The 19,131-nt window shown below is 32.3% G+C and overlaps 1 protein-coding gene across 2 annotated transcripts in view; it reads left to right on the top strand.

Annotated features, from left to right (window-relative positions):
* Positions 1 to 492: 492 nt before the first annotated feature.
* LOC123548280 (four-jointed box protein 1-like) overlaps positions 493 to 19,131 on the top strand; it is a 42,800-nt gene continuing 24,161 nt past the window's right edge. Inside the window, exons 1-2 of one of the 2 annotated variants that reach the window (XM_045335421.2) lie at positions 493 to 892; positions 12,024 to 12,194. In XM_045335421.2, the coding sequence (XP_045191356.2) occupies positions 814 to 892; positions 12,024 to 12,194 (250 nt within the window). In that variant the 5' untranslated portion in view covers positions 493 to 813. Of the gene's footprint in view, positions 893 to 1,242; positions 2,523 to 12,023; positions 12,195 to 19,131 lie in introns of those variants that run through there. The other variant, XM_045335420.2, reaches the window with a different exon arrangement.

Here is a 19,131-nt window from a genome sequence, read left to right as displayed (position 1 = left end):
TGCTTCAATTAGATACAACTTGTAATATTTGTTTTTTCAAACTATCAACACAATGCCAAAACGTTTTTAAGAATATATTTGACAATATTGACTTTAGACTAGAAGAAGTTTATTCGGGAAAAAAAGCCCCTGATCATGCAAATTTATGTGCAAGTAAATACTCAGTAAAATAAATTGAAATTTCAAAACATGTCTTTTAATTTTTCTAAAATTTATCTAAATACGGGAAGAATCTGGTTAATATTAGTAAATACAGATGTTTGTAAATTTGAACAACATATGCCTAGTATAACCTAGTATAGCAAACAATAAAATGAAAAACACTTGTGCTGATTTATATAGGAAATAATATATATACATTGTAATGAAACAATTTGCTTATAATTATATCGAATCTTCATTAAAAGTTTTTTTAACTATTAAAATGAAATGTTTAAATTTTTGGGGTCAGCTAAAAACATTGAATTTCATATCTATCTGAAATTATCACACTTTTGGTATTTTATAATGATACCCCAACCGTGTCTAGAAAATATTACTGTCGCTAGTTTATTTACATTAGCTCCTAGCTTTTGAATATATTGTCGAATTCTAACACACTGGTGGCATCTAAACTTACAAGGAAAGTTTCCATGCCTTCACAGTAGACATGTGTTAGGATGAATTGGAATAATAGAAACAATTTATGTGGAAAGTTCACCAATGGATGATTAGAACTGGGGTTTACGAAGAGGTATCGTATAAAGACTGTTATATCTTTAGAACTGGTAGTGCGCTCCGAAACAATCATTTTTTGTGATATTAATTTAGTAAATGAACAACAAAAAAATAAAGGAATATGATAATAACAGTTGGAAAATTGCTTCAGATGAGTGTGATCAAATTGCATGTGGTAAAGTTTCATCAGTTTAAATTCTTCTTGATAAAGGGGTGTTCCAAGTTTTTACAAATGTAGTGTTAATTGGTTCTCAAAGCAATGGTAGATACATACTAACACAATTTACCATTACATCTTTACTTTTAGCTTAATGTCATTGTGTTAGGAAACGAACGCATGTTGTGTATCTGCAGAGGTCTAAGGGAGGGTTATTCTCACTACTCGTGCGTTAAAATCATTAGACATATACTACATGCATCTTTTTTATAAAATTAATACTGATTTCATGATTTCTTTAAATCATACTGATGATTATGTCGTTAGGTATAATTTCAGGATTATTAAAACAGCCATACGATGGACACACATATGAAGATCAACGCCAAATATATGATTTCAATATTTTTAAACGATGATTAAATAACGTACCATTGACGATACTTTAGTATATCGTTTGCTAATAATATGCTTTTGGATTTTTAAAGCAACCCGTCTATAATGTTTCTCCGTTACAGCTTCTTTTTGTTGTCGGACTACTTTGTAAATGCGTGGCTTTGTTGCTGTGTTTGTGATGCTCTGTGCTTCCGAGAACTCTACCCTTACCTATTATATTTTTTGAGAAGGATATACTCCTAGGACGTGGCTTCTCCTATTGGAAATTCATCCTTGTTTCTCACTTTGAATAATGTGTTATGTTGGATAAATAAAAATTACAACTGTTTTGTTGTATCTAGTATATACTCTGTACATTTAAAATATTCTTCCATAGTCTTAATAGTTACTCTTTATGTATTCAATAACGGGATACATGTGTACGAGCTCAAAATGACAATATTGCTTTTTCAATAAATAGACTATTATCAAACATAAGCTATGCGTTTTTGTTATAATAAATGCTTTATGTGCTTTAAGTGTAATTCAGCTGTCAAGAGAGTTAAGTACTGATATCGAAACGAACTTTATATCGGAACAGTATTACAATAGCAAACATTTTGTATCACATAATTCATTATATTTTATTAATTTATTTCCACCATACTAACAATCGTTTAAGTTAATTTTACTAGGACAACATGCTCAGCGTACTCATCATTTATCAATTAAAATTATGTACAAAATGGTTTAAGAATAAAATCAATGGATTATAGATAAATATTTGTTTCCTTGATTACTTTTTGGATTACCTTTTTCATGAATTTGATGATTATTCAACGTATGTGTTTATATTTGACCTATAGCACATTTATGATTTTGTTACGAAGCTTCGGATTTTTGTGTCATAAATGTCATTGACTGAAAGAGCCTCGGAATACAAAAGCAAACAAGTACTAAATTTTATGTATAAATTTCGCCAATATTTCTACATATACAAACTTCTGTGTTTGTGTTTTGTATGAAGTGTTTTAACGCGTTTCAAGACTTGTAATTAATCATTGTCAGTGGTCCTAAGTCATAGTTTAAGTAATGAATTGGTCGCATATTGTCTTTTTTATTATGATAATTCTTGCTCTTTCACATTGTATTTTTGATGGATTTTACCTAAAATTTACTCGGCGAAATCCGGTCGAAAATGCCACAAATGAATCACCTTTTATTGTAAATGGAATATTTTGGTCCGATCTTGCCGAGTCGTATGTTCCGCAAGGTAAACACTTACATTATATACTATTTCAGTAATACTCCTAGTTAGGGCATGTATTTTCTCTTTTGATTAACAATATATTGTAAAAATACCTATCTTTATATGAAACGACGTTATATCTTTTTTTGAAGGACAGGCAGAAAAAATTCAAGTATTGTTTTTATTTACAATGACATGATACAAAATACAAAACAAACATTAAAGGACATACGGTTCTAATATTGCCATACAAAGAGCTTGAACGGGCCGTTTATTTCATCCTTAATTGTTGTCAGAGCAGTTGAAACAAATCCGTCCATTGACTGGTAACGAAGTTTTGTGGTCTGTTTCTCTACGTATCGATGCTACAACACAACAGAACTCTGCACAGCTTCTGTCTTCTTGTCGCGTTTTGATGTATGCTTCGGCCACATATACTGGTTTATTCATCTTACAGCTTCTGAGTTTATTATTATGCCTATTTATTACACCAGATTTTACGTTTATGATTTTAACCAATTTTGTCTGGCATTTATAAATAAACATTGCCTACAGTTTGTCTGCTATACTTCGTCTATCACATTGATTACACATTTCCAATATCTAAAGGCTTCTTACTCATAATTTCTGATAGCTAGGCGAAAGAACCCGTGTTTGTCAAAAGTCTTACAACATTTATCTATTAGAAAATGTGAGAAGTAAACTTGTTTTTACCTAGACAATTTAATCTAACTCAAAGAAAGGTTAATTGTAAAATTTCACTGTCGACGGTATCAACAAATATCTCAATTTACAACAGCATATAACAAAACCAAGGTCGAGTCGGCATGCAATGTGCTGTACAGCAGTTATCGAAAAATATTCACATCTTCCCAAGATTGCCGATCTATAGTCAAAGATACGATACACCACGGTGCATAAATCTTGAGAAAACTACATACGGATTTCACCAGCTAGCATGTATTTCCCTACAAGTTGTCCGAGCGTGCGTGTTGTGAACTGTGCTACACATTAGGCGATAATGTTGAAGTCCGACGCATCCGTGTTCTACTAATATATTTTATTGTTTGACAAAATGGAAGTTTTTTTGTTGTACAGATAGGGTAGGTAAATCTATCACTTGTGTTTTATTTATATTAATTTTTTTATTCTGCATTATTCTGGTAATATATTTCAATACGCCTGTAAATATGCATCATTCTTAATCTCGCTACCGATTAGTGTAGGGATAATACACGTATTTTTTGTGTATTAATGTCTACAGAAGCTCGCGGGAATGCATGTGACCGGGACTGAAGGTCGAGGTCAAAAACATACACCAAGGGCTTCTGCAGACGCTTATACACAAAACAAACGTGTATTGTCGATATTCTTGCATAAAAAGAATAAACGACGACAAAAATTGTTTTCATATGTGAAAACTTTACGATTCCGGTATATTTTTTAATTACTATTCTGTTCTTCTTGTTTTTTCGATTTCAGCAAACAAAGCCTGCTCATTTATTATCCCCGTCATTGTGGAGAGTGGGGTCGGAGAGCGATTCACCACTTCCCGTTACAGAATCATGTATATATGGCAACTACACATATAATTTTTCTTGACTAATAATAAAGATACAATTATACAACTTCGTTTAAAAATGGGGATTTCGTGTTTTTTTTTTTTTTTGTTTTTTTTTTCATTTACAATGTGTTTGTGCTATACTATTCTTCTATTGTGATATAATGTTCTTCTTGGAAACGGTAAACATGTTTTAAATATCCATATCCAGGGCCAAGAAATCAACAACACTACCAAAAACACGTACTGAAGGTTTTTTAAGCGAGTTTGTATATATGTCGTTATTAAAATCATGACATTAACAATAATTATTCATATTACTTAAGATTTTGGTAAGCAGGAGCATAGTTTAAAGAATAATAACTTTACATTCGAGCAGTTTTGAGTATGAACACATTTCGAGTACGGATGGGTACAAACTTTTTATATAAATTCTTCGAGAAATTAGATAAAAATTTATTGACTGATACCCGGCAAAATCATTAATATAAGATTCCTAAAAACAAACAATCGCACAAGTTACACGCGGTTCCTAAACATTCACGGTTATCTACAAAAGCGTAAGCGACGCCGACTTCTGAAAGGGGAGTAAACAAGCGGAGAAGCGAGTACGGACATTGTTGGGGGCAGTGCATTTGTCGTTGATAACTGATACAACAAAACATTCTACGGATTATATTGTATCTTTTATGCTACAAGAAGAGGTTATTATGAAAGAAACATCACGCAGATACCAGATTTCAATCAGATTTCAATTTGCGCAGAAATACATACACGTCCCTTGGAAATCATTTCAAAAATAAAAATCATTAACAGCACATGAATTGCTTTGTTGGCACACGATTTTTCTCCCGTTAATATTTGGACGGATTCAGTGAATGAAGTAGTTTTTATGCACGTAATAATAAAAAAAATCTAAATATCTACTCTCTCAGCATAATTCCTCTTAGTTGTGATTATTTAGTCTGGCAAAACGTCTTTGATAAGACATTTGAGCTGACCTGACAGAAGTATGCCAGGATGTGAAAAATGTTGTTTAGCATACAGCAGATGTTTAGCCTTGTAGTCAACAATTCTAGAGTATTCAGACTTATTGGGGCTTATTCCGCAAGACACTATTTTATATTCATTCTTTTAAATTTTTTTTGTTTAATCCTGTAATAAACAATTTTTATGTTTTTATCAATGAAGTCATTCTGGAAAATAATAACTTTAGATATAATTACATACATTTTTGATATCATACAACTAGTTTAATCATATGAATATAAAGTAAAATACTTTTGAAAATCTATATATTCGATTATTGTCTTATGTTCTGACTAACATTAAATGATACACTTGAGTTCAAATTGTCTACCAGTTCTTTAATTCATTTTATGGTAGCATTTTATGTATCTAGTGTAACATTGAAATATAGCGTTTCGTTCAATTTCAGGAAATACATTTAAGATATCACTAAATGTATTTTGTAGTTTTATAAATATTTACAGATATACCATTAACTGAATTCAAGAAACCACATAAAGGAATAATAGATATCTCTAAATACATTATTTAAATATAACAGCTAACATACACACATAAACAAACAGACAAGTAAGAAAAAACGACACAGTAGGACACCTCCAATAAACACACACGCATTCACGCACAAACACACACAAACACATGATTGAAGAGTTAAGAGATGCCGAAACCATTTATATATGAAAAAAATAGGCATTACTAACCACAATTTGTATAGTAGAGTTATCTCCTATGAACATAACTAATGATCTCAATACATAATCTGCACTAAACACCAACACAGAATTGTGTTATTTTCTTGCTGTATATCATTAACACTTCACCGAAACACATTACGTAACATAGTCAACAACTAACATTCTTGTTTCATTCCCATTTTCCTCTCGTTCTTGTCTGATAAATATTGTTTGATTTTTGCAGTTTTACAGGTATTGTGTGGTGGTAATTATACTACCTTGTGCCCTTATATTTGTCAGTTAAGCCACAACTATACGTGGGGCATTTAGTCATAGACCTTTCTAAAATTTGCCCTTGCGACGAATGTACATGATAATGTCTGTTTTGTCAATTATAAATCATTGTCTTCGGTAATTATTCTGGCAATCTGACAAAATAATTATGTCTTCAGTCTATTTAGTTAGACGGTTGTTACGTATTTGAAAAAAAATGCTTTGTAAAAGGCAGATATCAAGGTGACCCGCCATAAATTTACAGGTTGCGTTGATCAGATGCAGAATGCTTCAAGAGTGTACTTCAAGTAGTTATTTATCACATCCCGATACCTTGCCATTGTTTAATGACATAACTGCCGTTTAGTCTTCAATAATGTTCATACCAGCTTTTCTTCATCAGCAGGCTTAATGTTATTACAATGCTGTACGATATCAAGTCCGCATGCATTTTTTCCAAAATGTTGTTATCTAAGTATTTATGACGCTGTTACACCAGTCTGAAAAGATACCATCTTCATTAAAAATTTCCATACTAGGTATAACATTGTTTTTCTCCAGAGCTGCGACTACTTTGCGACTACTTCCCAAATACTTTTCAAGAACTAAGACATACATTAGCTTTCACATGTGTCTAAAAGATCTTGCAGCGTAATCTTATACTATTCTTTAGAAATTAGAAAGTTGCATACATTTATCAAACAATTTTATTTTCTCGATAAGGTCTGCCTTTAAATTCAATTTTCTTAAATTTTCAGTGCATTTAAAATATGACTAAACGCGTACGCATATATTGTTTCGTAACTCTGAAAGATTTTCATTCCATTAGTTTTCGTTTTCTTCTTTTACTGCATCCAGTGTAAATACTTTTGTCTTAAATGTTTGTCATTTGTGTCTTGACTAATTTTAGATATTTAGTGTATGACCTGTAAATTCATACACGGGTACTTTACACTGCTTCTCGTATGCGTATGCTGATATCGAGTGTATTACATATCATTTCATGTCCCATCATAGTCTTGTGGAATATATTTCACGTCATTTTTCAATAATTATGTATCTTTTGGGATTTTGGTGTTTAGAAATGTTTTACTATAGATCTGGTTAATCGGATATCTTATCTTTCTAGTCTGCTAGTATAGAATAATTAGGAATATTTCATGGCTGCTGATAGTATAAACTTCTATTGGTCTTAACCGCCTCAAATAACAAAAAAGCCACAGTAAGCTGTGCGTCGTTTGTAGGGCATAATCAGTAGTCAGCTAACTCACACTCACGAGTTGGTGCTAGTAAAATCATTTGATTTTGAGTGTTATCACTCTGCGTTTCCAAAAGTGTTTTGCAATATATATCGTTATCGTTTATAAACGACTTCGAATCCGATGATGGTCGTTTTACTTCCTTGGATTGTGGTGTTGCTGCAGATGATTTCATATTCTTCTTTTGCGTTTACTTTCTTCCACAGCGGTGCTGATGTCGAATCCATTAGAACTGACTGAGAACGAGAGGGATCACTTGTCTCTTCATAAGTTTGATTGCTTTCGCTACTCTCCAGGCAGGCAGTGACGTCTTTCGGTGGCTTCATCTTGTCACCTTCCGATATCTGAATCAGTAATTGATCATCAACTAAGATCAAAATCAATTCATCATTATCATCATTGTAAAACATTGTCTCCAATAACTATTCAGTTCTAGTTACACTTTTAACAACCATACCAATGGGGAAACTACAGAATTTTGCTTATTTCTTAACCATCGAAATGGCAAATCTAAATGTAGTTAGTCAAGTTTTCAAATATTTCCTTGTTACTTACTCCGCTTTTAATTGAATCGAGACGTAGCGAGCATATATACAGATTCAACGGAAATAATGATATCATAAAAATGGCTACAACTGACGACGTTTGATTATGATCAACTTCTCAAGTATAGGTTTATAATATTCAGTCTCCATCTATGTCAGTTAAGGGTGTAGTATAATCCAAAATTTGAATGTGTGTATGCCAAACCGGAAGGAGACGTTGAAACTTTATGACAATATTTAGGTTACATTACACTTATGCAGTTACTTCGATATAGTTCACTTAAACAATTAAATACTGAAAAGCATTTCAATGATATAAAGAATCTTATATGGCCAGTAAAAACATATTCTCTCACCAAATATATACATATATTGAATATTATGTTATATCTGAGATAATAATATATATTAGATAACAACACCACCGGAAAATGCTCCCATGAATATTTATCTAAGACATTTATTCAATTAATAAATCTGAAATCTTGAAACTCACAATGGAAGTGGTCTAGATTTTTCCCCAGAACAGTCAGCAATAACTCTTAGCCAAAAAATTAACTGCCACATCCTCAATGTACCATTTTCCATTAGTATTACTGAACTACATTTTAGATTACTTCAAATGTAACAGTGAGTGTGTGTAGACAGTCCTTTGAGAAACATTAGATGTGTTTGCATATTCATAATTCTAGACAATCATATTATTCTGTCTCCGATTTGATGAAGTTTTCCTAAAATAATTGTCATAAACAGTTTAAAACAATGGTGTCTTTTCAAATTTCGTTAAAGGAACAATTATCTAGAACAAATGACAAAAGCCATGTTGCGAACGATTCAATGTTTCGTTAGAAATATAGACTTGGCACAGGGACATCCACAATTTTTAGTTGAACAAATTTATTAATTTTAGATCTTCATTGCGTGCAATTAGAAAAGTAGAACAACAGGTGTTAGCTAGCATAAGTAGTTCTAGGTCTACTGAACTGAGGTCATTAAGCACCATTGTCGTTAATTTGAGCCTTTTAAGTTTGATTCTCAAACTCATTCTTATGCTCTGGTTTTAAAACAGCTTCAAAAGCTCTTGAGTAGAATGAAGACTTTAGAGAAGAAATGAAGTATTCCGTTGCAAGCTACTCAAACTCGCTGTTTCGTAGATTTATACGGATAGTTACAATAGGCATAGATTACATAACACTAGTAATCAAGAGGTCGAGGCAGAGCTTGAGGTAGAGATTTTAAGAGATGATGAAATAAAGGTATTGCATGGACTGACTTTGTTTCTATAAACTAATTAAATATACCGCCTGAAAATGTAAACAGGTAAATTCTTCTTTTATTTGGCAATTAGGTGAACAGAACATCACTTCAAAAAGTCAAGACACTGATATATTTCTGAAAGACATATTGATAAACAATTACATATTGAAACAAATATTTTGCATGCTATTTAATCAGAATTTCAACAACATCATTAATGCCAAGCCCAAATCTTAGTATCTGCTGATCTGATAAACGTCAAACGCTAGATGAAATCGTTTGTGTATCAAATATAATAACGTAGTTGACATTGTTCACCAATACGTTTGCTATAAACTTTATTTTAAACAAACTGCATTGAAACACACGAAAATATATACAAAACATACCATAATTACGATTAGAATTTTATATTCAAAGACGTCATATAGCCATAACAAATTATGAACCCTCCAAAAACAAACATGTCAATGCTTAAACGATTTTTGTATCGACGTCTCAGAAATGAAAAGTCGTAAATGAAAACAGCACATTTGAGAACAATGAAAAAGTACATATTTTGTTTCACATATTTCTCATCGAAAATGTTCGAATCCATGTTGTAAACATATTGCGAAAGCTTTTAAACACTAAAAGTACCTATGTCATATACTTATTGACCTGATGATGTAGAAATTGTTTATACGCATTTTTACAGTCGTTAATAATGAAAGGTCGTATTTGTTGCTTATGGGCTATTTACAATAGTATTAATATATCGAAATGAAATAACATACAATCTTAAAAGTGCGACATTTTCCTTCAGTATATATTTCTAGATCCTACCAAAAAACTCGGTTGTTAGTTACTTATTTGGCCTAAAATATTGGGTTACACAATTATGATTTTATTTTCAAGTTATAGAACTTTCAATGGAATTTCTGAAAATCTATAAGTCATAGAAGGCCGAAATTACCTTTTACAGCCCTCGTTTTCTGAGACGCCCATACAAACATATAATATAAACACATCGAGGACAATACAAACACGTGCAAAAATACAGTTGGGCACCGCTTTGGAGCGACCGTTGGCAAAACATTAACGAGAAACTTAAACATGTTCATTGCACTCTTTATCCTAATCATGTTCCAAAGTAACAGGACGGAGTAAATAAAAGTTATCACTGCCAGATAAATCATATACATCAGAAGCATTTCCTGTTCGTTGGAAAATTGATATAAATATCTCCAAGTCGAAGATCATGCTAATGAGTAAAGGTAAACTTAACAAACAGAAGTTTCTTTTTCATATTGAGAACCAAAATCTTGAGACAGTAAACGAAAACAAATATCTAGGGGTAGTTTTATTTATAATTTTCACGGAAACATGAAACATGCTGCAGAGAATGTCTAAAACAAATCACTTAAAGCATATTTTGCCTTGCGATCAAAACTTTCAAATGTAGAAAATGTTTGCATGGAACTAAACCTTAACTTATTCGACTCATTGATAAGGCCAGTACACACATATGGATCAGAAATATGGATAAGCGATTTTGACGTTAGCAAACAGAATATTGACCAATATCCTTTTGACAAAATACACAATAGATTTTGTAAATATACACTCGGAGTGCATAAAAAATCTTCAAATTTGCATCTATATGCGAACTGGGTAGATTGTCATTCTTAGCATATATTGCCCAAAAAAACGCTCAGATTCTAAACGGGAATTCGTAAAATACTACCTCAAAGATGTTTTCAAATGCGATGAAATGTTACAGGCTAGCGGATCAAAGTCATGGCTCAATTCAATGAAACATCTGGAGGAAAGGTTTAATATTGAAGTTAAAAGTACGGACAATAAGTCAATCAAAACTGTTTTAAATGAAAACAGTAAGCAAAACAGGTTAAACCACATCCAACACCTTCAAAACTCCAAGGATGATAAACTTTTTTTTTTGTTGAGTCATATGGCACGTTTCAGTTACAACCATGTTTCACAACAGGATTAACTAATTCAGTAACAAAGCACTTAACTGCGCTAAGGATATCCAGCCATAAATTACAAATAGAAAGAGGTAGATATACGAGGACCAAGACACTAAGGTCAGAAAGGCTTTCCTCGGTCTGCAATATAGTTGAAGATGAAATACATCGTTTGCTTGATTGCCGGAGAGTTAATAATAGAGACGATTTATTTGATTCGTTAAATCTCACAATCAGTAACATACAATCGAATAAACAAGATATAATTAACAATATTTGCAATCTTAGTGACAAAGTAAGGACAGACAAAATATGTTCCTTTATATCCATGAATATAATTTAGATACTTGAGTATTTATGTAATGTGGTATATCATTACTAGAATTGACAAATTTTCATGTTTTGTTTCCTGGTATGTGCTCGTCAATCATGTAATGCTAATGGTATGCTTGCTGTTTGCTCAGTATATGCCCTGGGAAACTCTGTTCTATGTTTCAGTTTGGTTCCAATAAATAATTTGTATTGTATTGTATTTTTTTATATACATAAGGATTGGTACCTAAATTTGTAAAACACAAACCTGCTCATGTAAAAAAATATATGAATTATTAAACTTAAAGAAACATATTCGCAAGTATTCAATGCCTTTGCAGAAAGCAAAACAGCAAGAGAGATACCTTTCAGGTCCCACCGAAACAGGCCAAAATACTCCATCAAAACTTGAGCTTTACATAGAGTGCCTCTATTTTGTTTCTTCATCTAAAGCACTAAAGTTTAGTTACTTTGGTATGTTATTTTTTTATTAACAGCGATACTTTCAAGACTGATATTGTTGGGTGTCGTTTTATGTTTAACTGCCGTACACCACAAAACAGAAATATGATGAATATGTAGCATATATGTGTTGCTTAATTCAATGTAATTTGTTGTTTTTTTTCAATATAATTTTGCTTGTAGGCTTATCGTTTGATGAATGTGTTAAACACACTATACACTTGCAAGGACAAGCTGTAGAAGCTTTAACAAAGTCAACTATGGGTGTATGCGGCCGGCAGCTCAATGCGCTCATAACACTTAAGGATGGAACAACAATGTGTGCCAAATACAGAGGGAAATACAAAGCATACGGTAAAACCATCTTTTTTTCAAAACTTTATTGTTAAGATTTTAGTTGTTTTATTATTTAATGTCGCATATCAAGTAATATTGATAGAAATTAGTTACCCTCTTTGATATGAAGTCTTATAAAGAATTGTTCTTGTGTTGCATCCTATTGCGATGATTTTATTCAAATAAGCATTTCTATCGTTGTTTCTTTTTCGTTTCTTTTAAATCTATATTTCTGTTACGGTGTAGTATAGGTTTGTTGACTTTGATCTGAAAAGTATCGTGGTATATAACCTGTTACGACCAACATATTGTTACATACCTTGGTAGAGTTTATGTACGAATGAAGTACGGTATACACAACCCTAGACAGGGACAGGTTAAACCTCCAATATAAAAATGCCAAACAAGTTTTACGCCTGAATAGGTTCGTTTTGTATGCAGACATTTGTTATTTATATGGTAAATTAACAGTGTTTGTTATCAAGACAAGGACGAAAATCCAGCATGGACGCAGCCTCGTATGTGTAAATGATAGTTTTATACATTTAAGAACATACAAAAAAGAAAAAGAAATTACACAGATGAAAGGGAAAGGAAAAATAAATTTATCAAGCAACATCAATACAATTTATGTCATGAAGTTTCTCAATATGTTTGGAACGTGGTTGGACAGCTTAGTTATGTAGCCTTCTTCCGCGTGAGACTGGTAACGTAGAATTTATATAAGCATTTGATCACTTAAGTTTTGAAAAATAAAAAGACCGTTGACAGTGTGAAAAAAAAAAACGACAGTTTTTATTATGCTAACCTTTAAACTACCACGCTGTGTCATTTTTTATATTAAAATAGTTCCAGTATTAATGTAAATGAATTCAAAGTACCAAGGTACAGGTATTTTGAGCCGAATTCGATCATTTCAGACTCAAATTTTGCTCATTAGGAACCCTTGCGTTTATTAATAATTTTTTAACTGCTACTTCAATTTCATTTCTATTTAATGTTTTCATAACCAGAAATCAAAGCAAGGGTTGCTAAGAAACGGATTTTGCAAAAAAAACGATAATCTTTGTCCGGCCTTTCCCACGGAGAGTTGTAGCATCCCTTATTGGTGCGTACTCGTTGTCAGGCTCAGTTATAGGTGACATCATTGTCAATATGTGGATGTGAAAGCGAAAGTAGATTATTAATCGAGGAATAATAACAATATTTCCCTCTTACGTTTAATTTATAAGGTACGTAGATTAGATTGTGTTGAGTTAACTAGAAGTGTCACCATTCAATTCACTATTTAAAGAAAATCGGGGGGAATAATTGATAACAACAACGGTAAGTCTATGTCAGTGGCACACACAACAACGAACAGTGACGCACACAAACGGACAGTGACACACAAAGTGTGCCCAGTAGATATATTCAACATTTCAGAATTTTCGAAGGATTTATTTCAGAAGTTGATTAGTAAATTTGACATAAAAAGAGTTATGGACATACCTAGTTCCGCAAAGCTTTTAACATTTACATTAGGACAACAGTTAGATGGATAAAATGAGATGAACAGTGATACATTACAATTTTAGTTACGTTGTCGGTGTTGATTCTAAAATCCTGCTTATCAGGACTTTTTAATGAGTTATGGATACTAATGGTTTAATCAACTGTTTAATTTATCACTCTCAAGCTTCATTATTTTATTTTAATTGTTTGTTGTTATGTCTTTTTTTGAAAAATGCAAGTGAAATATTCTGTGACCATGATTTGTCAACAAAACTGCTGAAACGTTAGGCAGTTACTTTTCACAGCTTCATGAAATAGCAGAGTAGAAAAGTGTTCTCTAACTTGTATCTGAGGTCCTTATAAACTAATTGCTATACTAAATAATCTTCACAATGGGGAGGGATGTTATTTTATTTCAGCTCAGACATATTATTTACAATAGTACTTCATAAAAAGGTGCCAAATAAAGAGTTTAAAGAAAAGAATGACATGCAATAGTTATTTGTCTCAAATGAATTTGATTGTAAAAAATAATTAAAAGAAAATATATTATTTTCTAATATGAATCATTCTTAATAACAAGATTCCATAGTTGATCTTAATTTAGAAAAACAAATGGTTAGTTAAGGCAAGCGATGCGATGCGAAAAAATTTGAGACAAATCGTTTTTTTGTTAAATTTTCAGACGGAACTGTTTATCACATACAATTTTCTGTACAGCCTTTAAATGCCTAATGCATTAAATGCATTGCATTTTAGTTATAAAGGGCTGTCTTTGTATTGACCAGACAATCCTTTCGTGACATACGTTAAATCTTTGCGCTAGTTATCTTTTCTTCTTCTTCTTCTTCTTCCGTTTTTGTACATTACCCTCTCTGGAGCATTGTCGTACAATGTGACTGTACAAGGTCATGGTGAGGCGCAAAAGGTGCAGATTAAAAAAACTAATAAAACTTTGTACATATTCAGTGTTATTTACATGTGCGCCAACCCTCCCTTGAATGCCTCCAGACTGGGTGCTGTGGCGATGTGCATTGGTAGCTGGTTCCACAGGCGTGTAGTGGAGGGGAAGAAAGAGTGACGAAGGTAGTTGATCTATCGCACAGCCACAAAGGAATATACAGGCGGTCAAGGAAGCGAAACTATATTTCTATGAGATAAGAAGACATATTTAACCCTTACCCTGCTAATTTTCTATAATGAACTTGTCCATTTTTCCATTTGAACAGTACCATTAACTTTTAAAAGGAATGCTTACCAAAAAGATACTGATTGAATGGCGAAAAGTGCAGATCTTGACCAGGCTGCACGGATGTGCAGGCTGATACTGCTCTACACTGGTCGCAAAGGCAGAATCAATCGTATTCAGCATGACAACGGGTTAAACATAAAACTTTACTTCTTACAGAGATGCAGGAATACGAATATATGAATATATGTCTTCTAAGGGGCCTCCGTGGCCGAGTGATTAAGGTCGCTGACTTCAAATCACTTGCCCCTCATCGATGTGGGTTCGAGACTCACTCGGGTCGTTGAACTCTTCATGTGAGGAAGCCATCCAGTTGGCTTACGGAAGGTCTGTGGTTCTACCCAGTAGCCCGCTCGTGATGAAATAATACACGGAGGGGCACCTGGGGTCTTCCTCCACCATTAAAGCTGGAAAGTCGCCATATGACCTATCAGTGTCGGTGCGACGTTAAATCCAACCAAATAAAAAGAAAAGAAAAAAAAACATGTCTTCTAGAAAATGGATTGGTCGTATCAAGAAATCTTCATAGAATAAAGTTTGAAATTCGTCTATGGCTTCATAGGTTTTCTAGTAACTGAACTGATAACTGTCTGGTTAATTGCCTCTGGTTCGTTCTAATTTAGCAACCATTTTTTTTTCTTTTGTCATATCTGCATGTACTAGCCTCTTATGACATAGTTCTAGGGTGGAGAAAGAAACGTATTGTGATAAATCGATATGAATTACTAACATGTTGTCAAAGAAAGCGACATACTTTGAACTAGATCGGCTGCTGTTTCCGAGAAACTGTATTTATATATTTACAGCCACCGTATAAAGAGCCCGTTACATCCTTGCTATATTTTTAAAGGTACATTTAATATCATATGGCATTGTATTGGGTAAATATGTTCATTTCTTAATAGTTATTTACTGGTAAAGAATATGTTAACAAACACAACAACTGCTAATTATATTTTTATTATAAAGAATATTCATAGATCTAGTATTGAATTTTTTTTGCAAGTGACATAACGACACACTAGAGGAATGGCCTTCTATTTCAACTTAACCTTGAAATTTCAAACAGCATTATATTTGTCAGAAAATTCAATTATTCTTGCATTCTTCCTATTGAAATATAATACCTTTGGCACATATGTACCATTTTCAAATAGTAACCTTTCATTGACTTTGATCATATAATTCAAACAAGTCAGCCATCTTTGAAGCCATCTCGGATATGGAAGATATTTCAAAGTTAAATGTTATTGATATAAGGTCGCCGAGGTTTTCTTGTTGAAAAGAAATAAAACAACTCTATAAATAATCTTTAGAAACTTTTAGCGGAAACATTACAACAAGCGCTAATTTGAGTTTTATTTTAACATTGTATATTTCTAAGATTCCAAAAATCGTCACCTATTATAAATTAAAAAAAAAAAGACACGTTAAGATACAATGGTATGATAACAGATAGCCATGACATGCCAAAGAGCCATTTAGTTATTTATTTAGAATATCGTCGCAGTAAGAGACTGTCACTTCAGTAGACAATATCATTATTATGTTTGTACATATGATACATTTATTGAAATTTTCGATTACGTGTATCCAAACCCTTACATACTTGATATTAATGTGGTTGACTTCAGGTTGTATTTTGTCGCAAAAATGCTAAAGTTTCAGATGAGAGACAATGACGACATATGCAAACAATTTTCGTATTTCGTCTTAACAACTTTTACTGATGATAAAATGGCAAGAATTATGATAACATCATTTAAAAGTTTTCATCACGTAATGATTTTTACTGGAATGCTTTGATTATTTTATAACCGTTTAGAGTTAAAAATGATTAAACAAAACTGTATAAATTTCAATGCTAAAATATTGTGTTAAATGTTAAATTAAGCAAAACTTACGCGATTTAATTTTGTCGTTTTTACTCTGGAGTGGCCATATTGGATATTCTCCGATTGCTTATGAAACAGTTCTTCTTAAATATTTGGTTAAATCAATATGTCGGACTTAATTCAGAAGTAGTAAAATCTTCAAAGAATATATTATAATGTACTTCTCAAACCTATGCAGATCAAGAAGTTCCCAGTCTGTTGGTTTACAGGTTACTTCCTCGTTACGTAGAGTTTACGTGTGTCTATGCGTATCATGTTAACGTAACAAATAGTCCTGTTATACACACAGTCATTTTAATTTATGTTAACTTTGATCTGTATAGTATGTTTTCTTTCAAATATGAAATATAGGTATACTATATCTTTCAGGAACAAAAAATATCAAAAAAATGTTTTAGCAACTCATTTGTATCAATCATATTACAAGAGTTCCAGGCGAACTTTTTTTTTTATTGTTCTATAGATTAAACAAAAACAAATGAACTTACCTTTTATGTTTTAATTCTACCACTTTAATATTCTCTTTATCATTTTCACTGTTAATTATTTTATATATTATGTTTAAGGTCATTTAGATTAGCTCTAACGTTATATCAAAATAAAATATTTCGAGCGGGTTGCAGCATTTATTTTTCTATCAGTTTGATGTCTAAGCAAACGTCTGGTATGCAAATTAATGAATACAAATATCTCTGTCGATAAACAATTGTCGTACATTTATAATTTTATATCGCCTAAGAGCTTAGTCAGTAGAGCATCAGAAAATTATTTCGAGACTCTTGTGTCCTAGTCCCGGTTTTTCCTGCAAACAATTTTCTCAACACAGGGACGTTTAGCGGCCATTGTAGGACCGTAATTATATACTTGTTTAGTCGTTTTTAGTGCGCAGTAGCTACAAAATATACGAGAATAATACATAAATATAGCACAATATCATAAACATATTTTGGTTTGTTTTGTAGTGGCAATACAATGTATATTCAATAGCATGCATTTGATGGGCTATTGAGGAGAAATTTGTTTGAGGGTCACGGGAAAAAAACATCTGTAAAAAGACGTATGTGAATGCAAGTACGCAGATAGTTGTCATTCGAATTTCTTTACAATTTAAGAAATAGTTTATAAGCTTCTTATAGCTCAGTCCGTATATCGTATGACCTGTAATATGGCAACGCATTTGAATTTAGTTAATATACATGTACTGTCACGTCTCTATTTTAACCATTTTTTGTTCATTTATTTCGGTCAACGGCTGTTTAAGCGTGTTTTCATGTAACTTAAAAAAAATGGTTAATGTTACTGTCAAATTGTCAAATCAATGAACAATTATATTCATTCTTGCATAAAAACTACTTTTTTCACTGGATCCGCCCATGTATAAACGGGAGAAAAATCGTGTGCAAACAAGGCAATTCACGTGCTGTTAATACATGATTTTTATTTTTGAAATGCTTTGCCAGGGACGTATGTATATATTTCTGCGCAGACTGATATTTGGCATCTGCATCTTTTTTCTTCCATAATAACCTCTTCTTGTAGCATTATAGATACAATGTAATCCATAGTATGTTTAGCTGTATCAGTTTCCAACCCCAAACGTACTGCCCCCATCAATGTACGCTCTAGCTTCTCTTAGAGTTTACTCCCTTTACAAAGCGTCTGTTCAGTTATTGTAAATAACTGTGAATAAATAAGTATCGCGTGTAACTTGTGCTATTTCCCGTTTTTAGGTATTATATTAATGATTTTTGTTAGTATCAGTCGGTTTGTTTTTACCTGATTGTTCGCAGAATTCATATAATAAACCTCGAAAGCTAGTCACTAGCTTCGTACTCATCCGTACTCTGTTTGTTCGTACTCAAAATAATTCGAATGTAAAGTTGTTATTCTTAAAATAATTGTGTTCCTGTTTATCAAATTTTTTAGTTATATGCAAAATTATGTGTAATGTAACGTTTGTAATAACTAACAATAAAAATAAGATGCTCAAAAACCTTCAAATCACGCTTTTAGTAGTGTTTTTGTTATGTGTGCCCCGATTATGGATATTTAAAACATGTTTACCGTTTCCAAGAACAACAAGAATGGTAAATAAAAAATAAACCGGAATCGTCAAGTCATCACATATGAAAACAATGCATTTAGTCGTCGTGTAATGTTTTTTTATGCAAGAATAGCGACAATACACGTTTGTTTTGTGTATTAACGCCTGCAGAAGCCCTTGGTGTATGTTTGTGACCTCGACCTTCGGACTCGGTCACAAACAATCCCGCGGGCTTCTGCAGACGTTAATACACAAAAAAAAAAACGTGTATTA

This window comes from Mercenaria mercenaria, unplaced genomic scaffold (assembly GCF_021730395.1).
Source record: "Mercenaria mercenaria strain notata unplaced genomic scaffold, MADL_Memer_1 contig_3849, whole genome shotgun sequence".
In the NCBI taxonomy this organism is placed as follows: Eukaryota; Metazoa; Mollusca; class Bivalvia; order Venerida; family Veneridae; genus Mercenaria; species Mercenaria mercenaria.
The sequence above is the reverse complement of the archived record's forward strand: the minus strand, read 5'-3'. Positions and strand labels throughout refer to the sequence as shown.